The 17,414-nt window shown below is 44.7% G+C and overlaps 1 protein-coding gene across 1 annotated transcript; it reads left to right on the plus strand.

The window, feature by feature from the left end:
- The first annotated feature begins 24 nt into the window (after positions 1 to 24).
- On the plus strand, positions 25 to 17,259 carry sec24c (SEC24 homolog C, COPII coat complex component). The gene is made up of 23 exons (XM_034558563.1): positions 25 to 196; positions 1,870 to 2,048; positions 3,199 to 3,319; positions 3,649 to 3,815; positions 3,948 to 4,682; positions 4,762 to 4,904; positions 7,079 to 7,187; positions 7,537 to 7,664; positions 8,428 to 8,566; positions 8,659 to 8,774; positions 9,606 to 9,730; positions 10,056 to 10,247; positions 10,356 to 10,449; positions 11,087 to 11,203; positions 11,346 to 11,516; positions 11,681 to 11,777; positions 11,868 to 12,013; positions 12,417 to 12,555; positions 12,916 to 13,034; positions 13,248 to 13,427; positions 14,321 to 14,506; positions 14,687 to 14,776; positions 15,345 to 17,259. Exons 2-23 carry the CDS (start codon positions 1,889 to 1,891, stop codon positions 15,483 to 15,485), a joined length of 3,615 nt encoding a protein of 1,204 aa, XP_034414454.1. The 5' UTR covers positions 25 to 196; positions 1,870 to 1,888; the 3' UTR covers positions 15,486 to 17,259.
- Positions 17,260 to 17,414: the final 155 nt, after the last annotated feature.

Below are 17,414 nucleotides of genomic sequence, written 5' to 3' on the forward strand. Positions count from 1 at the left end.
GTCGCTCTGCGGGGTCCGGATGTGGACGTGGCACAGCGCTGCAGCAGTTCCGCTGAACGTCCGCTTCTGAAACCGAGAAGGGATTAGTGAGAAAACACCTCGGGACGACGGCGGCTCCAGTTTTTTTTTTGTCGGCCCCCACCGGGTATCGCAGCTTGTCCCGAGCAGAGATATAGCTATTCACACCACGTCGGAGGTAAGGTTTGGATTTGAAACAAGTTAAAGGTGTGACATCGACGCCCGGCTCGACGGGAAGAGTTTTGGACTCGATGCTAGCCGAAGCTAGCCGATGCTAACAGCGTTCCAGCTAAAATAGCTGGAGGTTGCTAGCTTAGCTAAGCTAGCATGCTGTAACGTTAAGCTAGCTCCGGTTGTGGCGCGTTGGTCACAGCTGATTCATCCACAGCTGCTGTCACCGTGGTTCAACTGCTCTGGCAAGTTGTCGTTTACTTCGCTCTCGTCTTTGGGACGGTTTTTTTCTCTCGTAACTGTTCGCAAACACCACGATAACCAGTTGTGTTATTGAGTTGTTGTTTTTCTTTTTGCTTGACGTGTTAACGTCAGTGAAGCTAGCGAAGCTAGCTGACTGTAATGCGGCACGTTAGCTCTCACACTTCACCTCTACGAGGCTGGCGGTGACTTCCTCCTAACATTCGTTTGTTGTTCTCAAATATGACGTGTGTCAGGTGTTGGATGCGTGTTCTAGTGTTTTGAGTGGTATTGCTAACCCGGTGCTTTTAGCTAACACAGGGAGCCGATGTGGGTCCACTCAGTAGGCCCCGGCGCACCGAACATCGTCTCCAGCGATTGTGTTTCTCGTTGTGTTCACCAGCACCGCTGAATTATTCAAAGGCCCCGCTCGTTCAGCCCGCGTGTGTCTGTTAGGTGATACTCATCACGCTGTCATATAGGTTCATTCCGGCCTCCGGACGCCAAGTCAAGAAGCAACGCCATTGAAAGCGATGAGGATGAAGTTTATATGCGAGGAGCAGGATCCCGCTCGTTGACAGCCCCGCTGAGTTACCTCCTGGGGTCTTCTGGTGGCCTGTAAACACTGTGGCTTCATGCTCAAGTCCGGCATGACACACACGTCTTCACTGCACCAGGCAGCTATTCTCACCCTCACAGCTGAGAGTACTAACGTCAGTTCCTACACATGTTAGTTTGGGCTTACTTTGAGTGACTTGTGCCTGTTTCAGCGTGGGTTTTGTTTATGCCATGTAAAGCATTCATTGTTGCATCTTGTGTGTGTGTGTGTCTCCAAATTGAATAGTTAGACATCGTAGGTCATAGGTGTGGCCAAGTCAAACATAAAAAGCCAGCAAGGGTGTTGTCGCTGAACCAGGAAATGTTGACTTCTATAGAAAGCTTTATTTGTGTCTGACGGTTGAAACCTGTGGAGCCAAGACATCCGTACAGGTGTTCTGTATTACTTTTCCTGTTTGGTGGTTCAGGTGCAAATGTGACAGCACACTCGGGATGGGGTCATGTATCTTTTTCTTGGGAATGCCTTCAATTCTCTCCATGTCTTTTTTGTTGATAATGGAAATGATTCCCCGATATATTGGAGATCATTAAAAACGGAATTCATCTTTTTTTTTCTTGAGACGGAGAGAATTGTTAGTAAAGATGTTTACTAAGATTAGTTGTGGCGTCTTGTCTGTACATTTTCCTCATTGTCCCAGCTGCTTTTAGAGAACGGCGGCCTCCTCCAGAATCGGGCGAACTCAAAGACTTTGGCATTAAAAGCGTCCCGTTCTTACGGGCGTTTACATTCCGGGCATCGTGGTGCTGAAATCTCTGTTTTTAACCTAAAAAGATCCTAAACAAGATTTGGTAATCGAGTGATTGTGTCACAATTTTATTCAGATTTAGGGATGGTCTGAGGATGAATGTAAACCAGCACACTCCAATGGCCTCTCCATATGGCCAGCCCCAGCCTGGCTACGGCCAACCTGGCTTCGCACCCGTGGACGGGGGATACCCAGCACCCTACGCTCCCTACAACGGCCCTGCATCAGCCTACCAGCCCGGGCCTCCGCCACAAGGTAAAGCGCTGCTTCTGAATATGTTTGCATACGAATGAGTTGAGAGTGAGAGACAGAGAGAGACACACCAGATCAGCTTTGATGCTCTCATAGAGCCATAACCTTGGAGTGTCCTACCTACCTGCTTCTCGCCATGTGATTGTTCTTACATGTGTGAGAACAGCACTGTGCCTTTGCATACTAATCTGAATCTTGACTGCTCCCTCATATCTTCACGTTGCTTTAAGCATTTCCCTCCATCTTTCTGCGTTTGCCCTCTTTCCCTCTTTCCTTGTATTTCAGGTTATTCTCCTTTCACAAGCTTTCCCTCTAAGACTGTGGCTGTACACCCAGTCTCTGACCTCTCCTCTCCTCTCGACTTAGGTAACTCTCTTTTTCTTACTCATTCATTTCACAATTCACATGCTCTGCAGGCATTGATTTCCTCTGTATCTGCGGGCATTATTCTTCCTGTCATGTTCTTTTCATAAAGTACAATAGAGGTGGATCATTTGATTCTACCGAATGCCAGTGGTTGTTAAGCATAGCAGCCAAGCAGTTACTAACCTTTTTATTACCAGACGTTTGTATGTCCTACAAATTGTGAGCTCCGCGTTTTTATCCGAGTTTGACGATCTCTATTTGCTGGTCATATTTATTTTCTATTTGTTAATGTTTAATTTGACCCTTATTGTTGTTTTAGTGTGCACTACGTTAGGTCAAGTGGTGTATTGTGACTTTAACCCCCCCCCCTCACACAGTGTGGATATCACTTTTTTTATTTATTAGCAAACTACTCGGCTGACCGTTTCTCATGCCTGCAATTTTAAAACAGTAAAAACAAAGACAAGTTGACAGCCTGACAGTTGCTCGGGGAGGTTTTACATCCTAAAATTATCCTCTGCTGTTTATTTCCAGCCTTCATCAGAAAATCAGCCTGGTTTCAGTGTAGAGTGTGCGCCCAACCCCAGAGGCAAAATCTGGAAATGTAATCAGTTGGTTCTAAAACTGTATTTGTGCACAGCAGTGGCCCATAGCCGCATTTAGCTTGCTCTGCTAATCTGGTCACATTAGAAAGATTGGTATCGGAATGAATTCAGGATTAGTTGTCGTGGGGATGAATATGCTTTTTGAAAGTGTGTGTGTGTAATCTTCTGTCCCTGCATTTCAGGTCCTGCCAGGGGTCCTCCCACCTCTGGAGCCCCTTCAGCACCTCAACAGTACAGTCAGTACAGTCACAGTCAAGGGGACATGCAGAATGGACCCCCGCCTATGACACAGGCACCACCCAGGTAAATTACATGTTGATTCTCTTCAGTATATTTAGACTGTGGGTTTTATAAAACGTTGTTGTTGTTTTTTTAAACAAATTGTACACACAACTCAAATGTTATCAGACTACTTGCAGCTTTAATGCAGCCTAGAAATACTGTGCAAACAGGGTTACTCATAACCGTGGCTGCGAAATCAGCGTTCACCGGGAGAAATTTAGCATGGAAACCAGATTTCTCTAATCCGCTACCCCGATTACAGAAGCCAGGTTTTAGCATTTACATGACATTTAATCCGCTTACTGTAAAAAGACTGACATACACACATTGAAATATGTATGCGTTTCCAGACCTGCTGCGTCTCAGCCATACAACCAGGGAGCTGTGAACCTGTCGGGGCCACAACCCTCCTATCCACAACACTACGGGCCCCAACCCTCAATGCAGCAGGTCACTAACCAGATGACCGGGATGCAGATCACCTCTGGACCACCAACCCCTGCGGGGCCAGGATATGGTACATTTGGATGGATTTATATTTCAGTGCCGTTACTTGCTCGATTTTAATATGGCGGGAAAGGCATGTGATGTGGACGTAACAAAGATTTAAATGACGCCTGGAGATAATCGTCTGTCGCTCTCTCCTTAGATCCACCTCACAGCTCCCAGCCTCCTGTCAATACCGCCTACTCAGCTGCGCCTCCACACTCTTACACCCAAGCCCCTCCCCCCGCGTCCTCTGCCCCGACCCAACCGCCAGCTCCAAGTGGCCCTCCAGCTTCTCAGCAATACTACGGAGGCCCACCACCTCCTTCCCAACAGCCATTTAACTCTTCTCTCCCCCCTACCTCTCAACAGCAGTTCACCTCTCATGCGCCGCCACTTCCTTCCTCCCAGCAAACCTTTCCTCCCTCCTCCTACTCGGGTCCTGCACCTACACCCAGCCATGCTCCTGCTCCCCCAGTGTCCCAGCCACAGCAGTCCTTCCCTCCAACCCAGCCCCCCTTCTCCTCAGCACCTCCACCTAACAGCCACCCTGCCTTTGTCTCCGGCCCGCCTCCCCCTGCCCAGGGCTCCTTCCAGCCTAGAGCACCTCCTCCTTCCTCTCAGCCTGGGTCTTTTCCTCCTCATGGTTCTTCTCCAATCTCAATGCCCTCTGGCCAGTACTCAGGCCCCATGCCACCCCAACAGCAACCCCCTCCATCCCAACTACCCCCCTACCACTCAGGTGCCCCTCCTCCCAGAGTTCAGATGCCTCCCACTTCCATGGCCCAGAACAACCACCTGCCTCCAGGACCACAGGGCCCACCAGGCCCTCCTGGGTCCATGCAGCAGCCTCCACCTCAGCCTGGCATTCAGGGAGGATACCCTCCTCAGCAGAATGGTGAGGACACTGCCACAGAGTGTAAGCTAGATCGATTTGTATCGTCTCCATCACTAAGCCATTATCTTGTTGTGTTCAGGTGCGTTTGGGCAGGTGAGAGGCCCTCAGCCTGGCTATGCAGGCCCGTATCCTGGTCAACCAAACTACGGGGCTCCTGCACCAGCACCGGCTCCTGCTCCTGCTGCACAGAAAAGACTTGACCCAGATTCCATTCCTAGCCCGGTGAGTAAACACACAAGCGTGTACTTCTCTAAACAAATGTCTACGTTTGGAAGTAGTTATGAGGAAAGATGACTGATGAATTTGCCCCGAGTGAGTTTGAAAGTGACTTGTTCACTTGGTGTCCAATTTATTAGGTACACTGAGCTGTTGGTGTACCTAATAAAATGGCCACTGAGTATATGTGATTTTGCATGTACCTCTGTGGGCTGGGCAATAAATCACCCGTACATTGAATTGGATTTCTTATCATATGTTATCACGTTGTTGTATCATGACCAGTTCTGACATCTAAATGTATGACACCAGGCATTTAGCATTCAGTGTTTTTAACAAACTCATAGAACAGTCACAGTATTTTTTTCATTATTACAATTTACTTTACTCTGCAGTCCAATAATAATTCAAGTGTATGCTAGAATTTATTTGCTGTGGGACCATTTTCATGGCTTGTTAATGTTATATTGTCGTAATGCCGGTTTTAATGCTGCCTTATAGGGCAGATCTCTTTTGAAAAAAAATAGGGCTTGTCTTGAAATTCCTAGAAAAATAAGTAGAAAACAAATGTGTTAACTCATCCTGGGGCATCACATTCACTCCTGGATATCACAAAACATACCAATATATAGATTGTTGTTTATCTTGACATCTGGCCCCACAGGAGTTGAACCTTGTGTCTAGGCCGCAATTGTCATACGCGTCTTTTACCCACAAGTCTCATGTATTTAAACTGTGTAACCTTCTGTTGTGGTCTTTACATGTACAGCTGCTAAGCATGTGTGTCAAACAGGCACCTGGTATATTAGTCAACATCTACTTGTGCTTGACTGTAATAGTCTACAGTACCACTAATCTATAATCAGAACTACTGATCAGTTGCTGTCTGAATAACAACAATGCTGCCTGCTCCTCGACCTAGTCTTGCTGAGTTTTCTCTTCTCACACTCTTTAAAAAAATATATATATATATTTTCTCTCTTTGTATTGATTTATTTTGTCCTGTTTTGCACAATTTGCTGGACAAACTTTTGAATGTAAAGCAAGCGTCTGACATGCCGGCTGTGCAGAAATCAAGACATAGAATAGACCCAGACGCTATCCCCAGCCCAGTAAGTTTCCTGTGTGCCTGCCTTTTCCTCTGCTTCATCCTGTCCTCTCTGCCCGCCTGCACTGAGCCACAGCTTCCACCGCGTGTTCTTTTCCTTCTTTCCCCTTTTAAAGTCAGTAATGGTCACAGTGTGAAAGATGTGTGTTATGTCAATGGGTCAGTCATCCCTGCTAATGAATGTGTTTCACCAGGATAGCTCCCCTTTTATAGGACTGGGAATATACACTGATGCTGTTACACAGATCACAATTTGGCATCTTATATATTCGAGCACTAATGCCCAAATGAAGCCGTCACAGTCCAGACGAAACAATATTGTTTAATGGAATATACATTTGACATTTTGGGGAACAAAATGCCTATTTGCCTTCTTGCTGAGAGTAAGACAAATCTGTGTATACCACTCACGTGCATGTACGCTAAATCCATGCTAAATTAGCTTAGCACAAAGACTGGAAATAGTAACTAAGTGTAAAAATGTTTCTCAGCTAATTCGTGGCAAGAATGCACATTTCCCAAAATGTTCCTTTTTAATAATCCTGTTTGATAGGATTTTTTGACATAAAAAAAGCAATATTGTGGCCTTTCTCAGAATACTTATAATCTTAAGGACATTACCCATCATCATATGCACTGCATCATAACCCTTTGTCGGTCCTTCCTCCTTCCTCACACCCGTCTCACTGATTCTGTGTTCAATCGGGACTTTTAGAAAGCCTGTTGAGTCAACTTGAGAGTAGTGTTCAGACAGCCACCTCTTTAAAAACATCTCTCTGTGCCTTGCCTGCTAGCCTGTGATGTTTTGATTTACCCACAATTCCTTGCATTAATGGCATGCCTTGATAAATCCTGCGCTTTTTCAAGAAGAACGTCACCGTCGTCATGACTTTTCATCCACAGATGTTTTCAGTCTGTGTTTAGTAGTGTGAAAGTCATCTCCTGCATGTCTGTTCAGTGTTCCTCTTTTTCAACTCTGTGGGAATCGGTGACAATGTACCGTGACTTTACACGTGTGTATTTATGCTGTCAACGCGTACTAACTATGTTGTCCCCATCCCTCCTTTTTTAGATCCAGGTAATAGAGGATGACAAGGCCAAGAGCACCGAGCCATTCGCCACAGGGGTCAGAGGTCAGGCCCCACCGCTGGTCACCACCAACTTCCAGGTCAAAGATCAAGGTACGTTCTACTTTCTGTGAACGCACTCACACCTGGCAGTATCTCACCCACATCTTTTATTTTCTTTCATAGAACTTTTATTTTCTTTCATAGACCATTTAAATTCAATTGTATTTTAATAATAAATACTAAATAACTTACATTTTGTCCGAAGCTGCACCAAGTTACAGGACCTACAGGACACATTCAATCAAACAGCTGGACAAATAAAAATGTGTGTGTGTGTCAATCAGTGCATCTGTTGACCGTTTGATCAAAACCTCAAAGGAATATCCTCAAGGTCCCTGTGAAAAGGGTTTGTGGATTGTGTAAAGGTTGTAATATTAATGGACAATCTGTGTGTGTTTAGGGAATGCCAGTCCCAGGTTCGTCCGCTGTACGGCTTACAATATGCCGTGCACGGCCGACATGGCCAAGCAGTCTCAGGTGCCCCTGGCCGCCGTCATCAAGCCCCTCGCCACGCTGCCGCCAGACGAGGTGAGCGATGCCCCCCCCCCCTCTCCTCTCTCCACTCTCTCTTGTTTTGTAAATGCTGTGAACCCTTTTATCAACTTTTATCATGACACGATATCATCATGCAAGATGTGAAATATGTAGCATGGCATATTGTCGTTGAGGTCGTGGGCTCCACTGAGAGCTGCAATAATAAGTCAATTAACTGATTGGTTAACTATTTTGATTATTGATGACATGTTTTAGCCATTTTGCAAGCAAACCTTTGCTCTTTTTGCTGAATATCTTTCGGCATCAATTAAAAAAAAAAATTCCCCATTAGGAATCAAAGTGCGCTTTTAAAAAAAAAAATTTTGTTTTTAGTGTTAAGATAAATAGTTGTCAATCTAAACACGTTCCACAATGCTTCCACAGTAATAAAATAATAATAATAATGATAATAATTGTATACCTGTAACCTGATATGAAGAAAGCAGTGTCTTGTATGTAGTATTTAAGACAGGATGACTGATATGTCAGTGGGTCTCAAAGGTGGGCGTGGCTGCATGACCTTGTTTCATGCACTCACCACATATTCATTTGGACTAGTCATCATTTTGGCAGGAAAAACCACGTCCTTTAACACCGGGTGTTACATTACCTCCTGTTTCATTCATTCTGTCCTCGTTAGGCTTTTTAGATAAAGTCTCCCTCGCAGCTAAATTGTATGAATCGAGTCGGTCTCAGGGATTTTGATTTATTGGACGAGACATCTCTCACTCACGCCTTTCATTGCATCTCCTGTCAGACACCTCCATACCTGGTGGACCACGGAGAGGGGGGACCAATCCGCTGCAACCGCTGCAAGGCCTACATGTGTCCATACATGCAGTTCATAGAGGGAGGTCGGCGCTTCCAGTGTGGCTTTTGCAGCTGCGTCACAGAGGGTGAGTTTCTGTCTGGGTTCATATAATACAACTTTTACATTTTTTATTTGTATTCAACTCACTATGCTGATGCTCCTCCTCCTTTCCTTTAGTGCCTCCGCATTACTTCCAGCATCTGGACCACACTGGTAAGAGGGTGGACTGCTATGACCGACCCGAACTTTCGCTGGGCAGCTACGAGTTCCTGGCCACTGTCGACTACTGTAAGGTAAGTCCTCTCTGCAGGAAACAAACAGTATGCTCAATGTACTCATCGATTCATCTACAACAATCACTGTACTAAGAGTACTGTTTTGGTATTTGAGTATTTATTACTTGAGAGAGTCTGCAAGGGGAGCTTTTACCCTCAAGGATCTGCAAAAGGAGCTTGTTTCATGAATTTGATCACCGGTCACAATAATGAACAAAGCCATCATCAACAATCCACAAAAACACGCCAGTCGCAGTCAGTTGTTTGTCCTATGAACTAATAAAAGCAAAGCCTGTAGGCTACTCTCTCATTTCAGTCATTTTATTTCATCTGCATGGGTTTGGATATGATTCTGTGCAACGCAGACAACAATACATTCAGTTACCGGGTGGGTTCTAGGTCGATATTGGTATAGATGGGCTGGGGATCTTAGGAAACGAAATAAGGACCCGTGCAAGACTGAAATCCAACTAATGGTTATGTTTCTGTCAAATTAGTATTTAGAGTAGTGAAACAAACCCACACACGGCTTAACCAGAGAACGTTTAAAAGCCTTTGTAATATACTTTTATTTCTTTATTGACTTGTATTTCTGTATCTCGATAATGGTGGAGAGTGGTAATTATATTCTTATGCTGTGTTCTTGGAGACCTTGACAAAAACCGACTATGCCATTTTGGATATACGGGGTTTCCCATCGATTATGAAATGCTGCGGGTGTGACGCCCACACCATGATTGGTTGCATGCTGAGATCAAATCACTGCTATTATATAAGGAAATGCAAATTCAATTCAAATGCTATTCTTTACACAAGACTTCATACACAGTGGTTGCTTGTCTCTCCCAGAACAACAAGATTCCTCAGCCTCCAGCCTACATCTTCCTTATCGATGTGTCCTACAACGCTGTGAAGAGCGGCATGGTCAACATTGTCTGCCAGGAACTCAAGACCCTCTTGGACTACCTGCCCAGGTACGCACACACACACACACACACTCATGGACAGAAGAGGAAAGGATTAGGATTAGCGGTAAAAGATGAAGCGAGGCGATAACGAGAACGGGAGGAAGCGAAGAGAATCAGAGATGGAACATGAGTTTAGTTTAAATGCTCCTTTCTACCTCATGTCAGGAAATGCAAAGTTTCCCATTTTCCCATTTCATCCTCTGCTTATATAATAAGATATAACATTTATTTTTACACTTAACACTTGAAATGATGCACTTCACTGCAAATGACACGGTAGTATAACATGTAAAGCATAGTTTGGTGTTTTTTTTTACTTCCTTTACTCCAGGGAGAACCCAGAAATGGACTCCGTGGTGCGGGTGGGTTTTGTCACCTACAACAAGGTTTTGCACTTCTACAACGTCAAGTCGAGCCTGGCCCAGCCCCAGATGTTGGTGGTGTCGGATGTGTCGGACATGTTCGTACCGCTGCTCGACGGCTTCCTGGTCAACGTAAATGAGAGCCGGCTAGTTATCGAGAGGTGGGAGAACAAAAAAATCCACACGCATGCAGGCAGATGTTAACAAAATGCATGAGGATGGACACATCTATTCGTTTGAATGACACATTGTTTATGTTTTTATTCCAGTTTGCTGGACCAGATCCCAGAGATGTTTGCAGAAACCCGGGAGACGGAGACGGTCTTTGGACCCGTCATCCAGGCCGGACTGGAGGCTCTCAAGGTAACCACATATTACCACTTGCATTACAAGCCTAGGAAGTCTTTCTTGTCAACAAAGTTTTATGTTTACATCTTTGAGGTCTGACGACGTGTTGAATGCACATCCTTCCCAGTAAAACTTGCAACGCTGATTTTTTTTGTTTTTGTTCCTCCGAGCCTGCTGCTTGGCTCCTTACTGCCACCTGTAGATGAGCGTGTGTTCTTCTGCGTAGAAAACAAACACAACCAGCCTTCATAGTTGGGTGTAATGAAAACTTCTTCTTTTTTATACTTTGGGGGCATTTAGCTTTTATTGAAAATGGAGGCTGATGTCGGAAGGATGGGATTCAATGTCACTATTCATCACTTGACAGGCATGCTGAAAATCATAATAACAAGGAAATAATAAGGAACTAAATGCTTTAAAGTTGCAAGAATAATGTGTGATATTTCTCACATTAATAAGATCATTTTACTTAAAACTGGCGTTGTGAGTCCTCGAGGATTTGCAATTCTGAAGGAAAACAAATGTGTGGGAATGACTCCAATGAATCTTTACCCAGTCTTGCTACGTCCATGTCACGATGTTAATTTGCCACTAATTCCCAATCCGCCGACACGCCTGATGATTTGTATGTTGCCGTTTGTCACTTTCTCAGGCGGCAGACTGCTCGGGGAAGCTGTTTGTGTTTCACACCTCTCTGCCCATCGCAGAGGCTCCTGGAAAACTAAAGAACAGAGAAGACAAGAAGCTGATCGGCACGGATAAGGAGAAGGTGAACACCGGTGTAGCGAGTTTATTGTGTTCTTATTTAGCTGTTTTACGTAGCATCTTAATAGCTCTCGCTCATTTATATTTGGGACAAAAGAAAATCTCATGTTGGCTCCCGACTGATCGTCCTCTTCTGTCCTCTTCAGTCTCTGTTTCAGTCCCAGGTGGGTTTCTACAACACCCTGGCTAAGGAGTGTGTAGCGCAGGGCTGTTGTGTGGATCTCTTCCTCTTCCCCAACCAGTATGTGGACGTTGCCACGTTAGGGGTGGTTCCCGTCTCCACCGGAGGTTCTGTCTACAAATACACCTACTTCCAGGTGAGAGAAAGTCACTCTTTTTCCTCCAGTTTTTAGTGGATTATTTTTGTGCTACCTGAGTTTTGTGATATCATGTAGCCCCTGTAGCCATTTCTCATTACTCAGGGCTGTTGTGTAACATGTTCCTTTGGTCTCTGGCTCATTGTGTGTTTTCCTTATCTCAGGCTCTGTCGGACAAGGAGCGATTCTTGAACGACCTCCGACGAGACGTTCAGAAACTAGTCGGGTTTGATGCCGTCATGAGGGTGCGAACCAGCACAGGTGAGGCTGAAAACAACAACAACAACAACAACAAAAAGACAAGCGGAGAGATATGTGACAACTAACTTGACCTTCCTCTCCTGCCCTCAGGTATCCGGGCGACCGACTTCTTCGGCTCCTTCTTCATGAGTAACACCACCGATGTGGAGCTAGCGGGCCTGGACTGTGACAAGGCCGTCACTGTCGAGTTCAAACACGACGACAAGCTCAGCGAGGAGACGGGGGCACTCATGCAGGTTTGTGTTTATTTGTTTTTGGATTTATAGTTTCCAAATCAGCCATTTTAGGATAGTCTTGGCTTCGAGTACTCCTGAACAGCAGTGAGCCAGATGACTGCTGGCTGTCACGTCCTACAAGGGGCTATAGTTGGTTGGTGTCAACTAATCTCACATAGCTGACATTAATTAGTTTATATTACACGGTTTAAAGGACGAGTAACACGATCTGGAAGACAAGTAATTGGGGGTTATTGTTTTAAAGCAGAGACTGAAAAGTCACACGAGCTTACTTCACCCTGGAAAGCTTGATGCACAGTAAGACCGAGTAAATAATACATTTAGTAAAAGAGTAAATACTAACCATGCCGCTGCCGAAGCCCGTTCATTGGTGAGAAACGCCCGTCCTGTTTGCTTCCTGCAGTGCGCTGTGCTGTACACCAGCTGCAGCGGCCAAAGGCGTCTCCGCGTCCACAACATGGCGGTCAACTGCTGCTCCCAGCTGGCTGACCTCTACCGCAACTGTGAGACCGACACCATCATCAACTTCTTCTCCAAATACGGTGAGGACCAGCTCGCACAGCGGAATATCTTCTTCACTGTTATCAGGCCACAGGATGGGGGGGGGGGGGGGGGAGTAGCGGTGGATACAAATGTACACATTCAGCATTGCACTCTAAAAGTCTGAGTACGGTGCGAGTGGAGCAACGAGTAACATTTTCTAAAAATACTATCGCGCAAAGTCCAGCTGCTCCACTTCGCCGACAGCGGAAAGCCGCACCTGTTCTTGATCGCTGGCTGCTATGAATGTTTGCAGCTTTGTAAGTTTGAAGCCGGGCCGCGTTCAGAAAGGTGGAAGATGGTCCCCTGCCTGGTTGAGATCAGTGTAACACAGCTTACTTTATTGTGTTTGTGTGTTGCAGCTTTCCGGGGCCTCTTGAACAACCCCACCAAGGCGGTGAGAGACACTCTGATCAACCAGTGTGCTCAGATTCTGGCCTGCTACCGAAAGAACTGTGCAAGCCCCTCATCCGCTGGTCAGGTACTAAAAACCCTCGGCATGCAGTGTATTTGTACCCAGCCGACACCTGTACTTACAAATATATATATATATACATACATACATATATACATAAACACAATGTCAAGACTGAATTATGGTACTCTGCCTCCACACATACTTACACATCATTCAGGACACTGTAGGGATCATCTTTAACGGTACCTGTGTGTGTGTGTGTGTTTGTGTGTGTAGCTGATCCTCCCAGAGTGCATGAAGCTGCTACCGGTCTATCTGAACTGTGTGCTGAAGAGTGACGTTCTGATGCCGGGAGCCGACGTCTCGTTGGACGACCGGGCCTACCTGAGGCAGCTGATCGGCTGCATGGACGTCCCGGAGAGCCACGTCTTCTTCTACCCCCGCCTGTTGCCTCTGGTGAGTCCACACGGCAACACGAAGGCGCTCCCCTCGTCGCTTCACCTCGATGGTTTCGGTCGGTCGTTAGTTATTTGGCCCGGTGCCAAAGTCCACCGTGCTGACGAGCTTAAAATAGCATCAGCTGCGTGAGTGTCGAATCACATTGTAGTTTGGGGAGAAGCGTTTCTGTGCACATCAATCATATGTGGTTTGTAGATTCATTAAAAACAAGAGTTTGCTGCTCTCTTACTCGGGATGATAATAGCATGTGTGTTATTCATAATACAGTATTCAAACCAGATGAAAATAAATCTGCATAAGTATGCTCTCATAGACCAAAGAACCAGACGCAGGTTCTTTTTTATTTATGATGATGCTTTTGAACTTCCTCCATCACAACTATGTTTATCATTAGAAAGCTGCACGGTGTGTGTAGCTCTCATGCTAATAAGTCTGTAGCATTGAATACGCTTTAAGGCAGCGGGTCATTTAAGACATCCTGACAAAGTCCAGTGAGTAACTGAATATTTTTTTTATGTCCTGCAAAGTTATCACTGCTCAACTTTTTTTATATTTAGTCTGGTCAATTGCGAGCTAAACAAATAGAAATACAGCGTTCACATTAAGTAATCTTTTAGGAATGTGGGCTTGATTTTTGCCAACACTTAGCCTTTTAGATGTTGAGAAAGTTGAGCCAAATTCACCTTTTATGCTTCAGATAGGGGCTAATTGATTATGGCAAAAATCATAATCACAATTATTTTGATCAAGAGATTGAGAATATCTAACTTGTGGACTTTTAGAGCGATATTAAGAGATATATTTTAGTTTGAAAGGGAAGAAAATAAAATTAGTGCACTGTTTGATGGGAGGAAGACAGCACTAACATTCATCTAATATTGCACTTTCAGACAAAGTTTGAGAGCGGGTCGTTGCCAGTGGCCGTGAGGGACTCGGAGGAGAGGCTGTCTAAAGGCGGAGTTTACCTCCTGGAGACGGGACTCCACCTCTTCCTGTGGGTGGGAGCCAGCGCTCAGCAGGAGCTGCTGCTCAACATCTTCGGCACGCCGAGCTTCAGCCAGATAGACCCGAGCTTGGTGAGAGGAACACTGCTTGTTGACCGAGCCACTCAACCCTAGTTTATGATATGAAGTTGCACAACTCTTCTCCTCTGTATCGTGTTTTATTTCCACCTTCATGGTAAATTAGGCTCGCTTCCAGTTTCTTCAACTAGTCAAATGTCACACAGGACTTAAAATATTCCATTTCTGTTTCAGACAAGTCTGCCAGTGCTGGACAACCCGTTCTCTCAGAGAATGAGAGAGATCATCGAGTCCTTCAGAGCACAGAGATCACGATACATGAAGGTAAACGTTCTCTTCTCTTTATTACCAAGTCCAAACGCTTTGTTTCCCTCTTCGGTTTGTTCTCTGCCCTGTCTGGGTTGGACACTGTTAGAAACTAAATGTTTCAACCAGTATGATAAGGGAGTATGTATCTGGAGCTCAGCAAATCTTTTTTGTTTGTTTGGTACCTCACTAAGAATACAACTTTCAAACAAATCACACTCAGTTTGTCTGTAGAATACTTTAAAGTCAAGATTTCAGACCGAGACCGAGTATGCCAACCTTTTGATACTTGAGGTGAAGCCATTCATCGCTCACCAGAAAATGAATTGGCAACTATTTTGAAAATGGATTCATCGTTTAAATCCATCATTTCAGCTTCTTAAATGGAGGATTTTCTAGTTTTCTCTTTGTTTGAAATGTGTCTTGTTCTGCGAGACAATTGGACAATTTATTGAGAAAATAAGTGATTAATCGATAGTGAAAACAATTGTTCGTAGCTGCCTTAACTCGCCAGTTTTTGACACTCGATTGTACGGACACATTGACACACACTCAGTCTCACCCTCATCTCCCCTTCTCTCCCCAGCTGATGGTGGTGAAACAGGAAGACAAATCCGAGCTGATATTCAGGCACTTCCTGGTCGAGGACAAGAGCGCCAGCGGGGGAGCGTCATACGTGGACTTCTTGTGCCACATGCACAAGGAGATCCGCCAGCTTCTCAGCTAGGCCTACAGATGCCCACCTTCACCTGTATGGACCCTCCCCCTTTCCCCCCAGGTTCACCCTTCCTTGTGAAAGAAAGCGCTTTATCTTTTTTCTTTCTTTTTTTTCTTTTTTTTTAAAAACCTAATAAACTAAAGCTCTCCTAGCTGTCTGTCAGCTGAGAAACCAGCTGGCAGATCACGTTGTGCGTGTGTGTGTGTGTGTGTGTGTGTGTGTTAGAGTGTGGGGGTGAGAGAGAGAGATGTTAATAGAGCTTTACTCTGCCTCAAATCTACTGCTCCAACACAGCAGGAGCAAAATAACTGGCGAGGGAGGGTAATGTATATACACAAGTGAACAATTATGTATGCAACAGAGTGAGTGAGTGACGGAGACGGCGGATGTTGACTGTAGTCGGTGTACTGTCTGTAATACAAGCACTGAAAGGCTGTTTGAGTGCGTTAAAGACCCTCAGATAGCAAACACTTTTTATATATGATTGAATCCCAATAGAGTGAAGGAGATATACATACCAAGACATACATGGAATTAAATATATGCTGGTCCTTCTGTCTCTTCTCCCCTTTAATTATGGCCTTAGTACGCCCCCTCCCCATGCTGCTCCATTCATCCATGATGTGTGTGTGTTTTTTCCCAGATGTTAGAGGATTCGTTGCCTACTTATTCTTATTTACTGGTGGAGAAATCTGGTTTCGGTGTCCACAAGTCAACTGAAAACAAAATGACACGTGGCTGCTGCGTCGTTACAGTAATTGGTATAATCCAGATTAGTTTAAAATCCGCTTCAGTTGAGTTTCTGGGATTGATGCAAACATCTGGCTCAGATGTTCGGTAGCTGATGAAGCCGATGTGCATTTCAAGTTGCTGTCATGGTTCTGTTATGAGAGGAAAGCGTTCAGTAGGTCAAAGTCTATGCAGCAAAGAGGAAGAGGCACAAAATACAAATAAATGAAGGACAGGTGTGAACTTTTGATCTCAACATCACAGTGATGGCAACTTCTTCCATGACTAGTTTCTGTGGATGATTTCTGCCTGTTGTTGATGTTTAGTGCTGCAGACTTTATATAAATCAGACGTCGTGACGTCCAAAAATGTATTGACAACAACAAAAAGAAGAATTTTCCAGCAGACAGAAATGAGAACAGAGCGACGCCAGATAAATGGACATAAGTTAATGTTTGCACATTTTTTGAGTTGTCTTCGCACTGACTATGTTCAGTGTGTAAATAAAATATATAATCTGTACAGAATTAATAGAACATAACCATTTTAAAGACTTGCCTGAAGCGCTGCGGTTCGTTGATAGTTGGTTTCTCTGTCACAAATAGTCAAAATATAAAATCATCTCTTTTACTGAAGAGAGGAAGACACCTCGACTGGCTTTTTGATAAATGTGCGTGTGTGTGAGAGAGAGAGAGAGAGAGTGTGAGTGAGTATGTGGGTCGGTCCTGGTGAATTTCTGCTGAGGAACAGAGGGATCAGCCAACACACGTGCATGCATACATACATACGCACACATACTCTACCCGTGAGATTAAATTCAATCTTCATTCATCATTTTCTGTTCCTTTTTCTTTAGCAAAGTGACTTTTGTGTTTGTTGCGTGTGTGTGTGTGTGTGTGTGTGTAGCCCTCTGTTCCGTCTTCACGTTCACTGACTTCGATTGGTCCACCGTCTGTAATCTTAGTTTCTGTTCCTTTTTTGTTTTGATTTTTCATTTTTTTTTTCATTGCCTCTTGGGACTGCTAATAAAATGATTGTTAAAAGTGAAACTCCACATGCTTCAGCCTTCTCTGGTGGTTCTTGTGTCTTTTGATTAAAAATATTTATTAATGTATACACATTTTTACATTTCATCAAGATTACATTCTTTTCATACTGCTGTAAATAACTATGTTTTCCTTGTTGTTCCCGAAATCCAAAACCTTTTTT

The sequence above is a fragment of the Cyclopterus lumpus genome, chromosome 19 (genome assembly GCF_009769545.1).
Source record: "Cyclopterus lumpus isolate fCycLum1 chromosome 19, fCycLum1.pri, whole genome shotgun sequence".
Taxonomy (NCBI): Eukaryota; Metazoa; Chordata; class Actinopteri; order Perciformes; family Cyclopteridae; genus Cyclopterus; species Cyclopterus lumpus.

Coding starts and splice junctions, on each gene's coding strand:
- sec24c (XM_034558563.1), top strand. CDS start 1,889: ATGAATGTAAACCAGCACACTCCAATGGCCTCTCCATATGGCCAGCCC. Junction 2,049..3,198: donor GCCCGGGCCTCCGCCACAAG/GTAAAGCGCTGC, acceptor CCTGCATTTCAG/GTCCTGCCAGGGGTCCTCCC. Junction 7,665..8,427: donor CCACGCTGCCGCCAGACGAG/GTGAGCGATGCC, acceptor ATCTCCTGTCAG/ACACCTCCATACCTGGTGGA.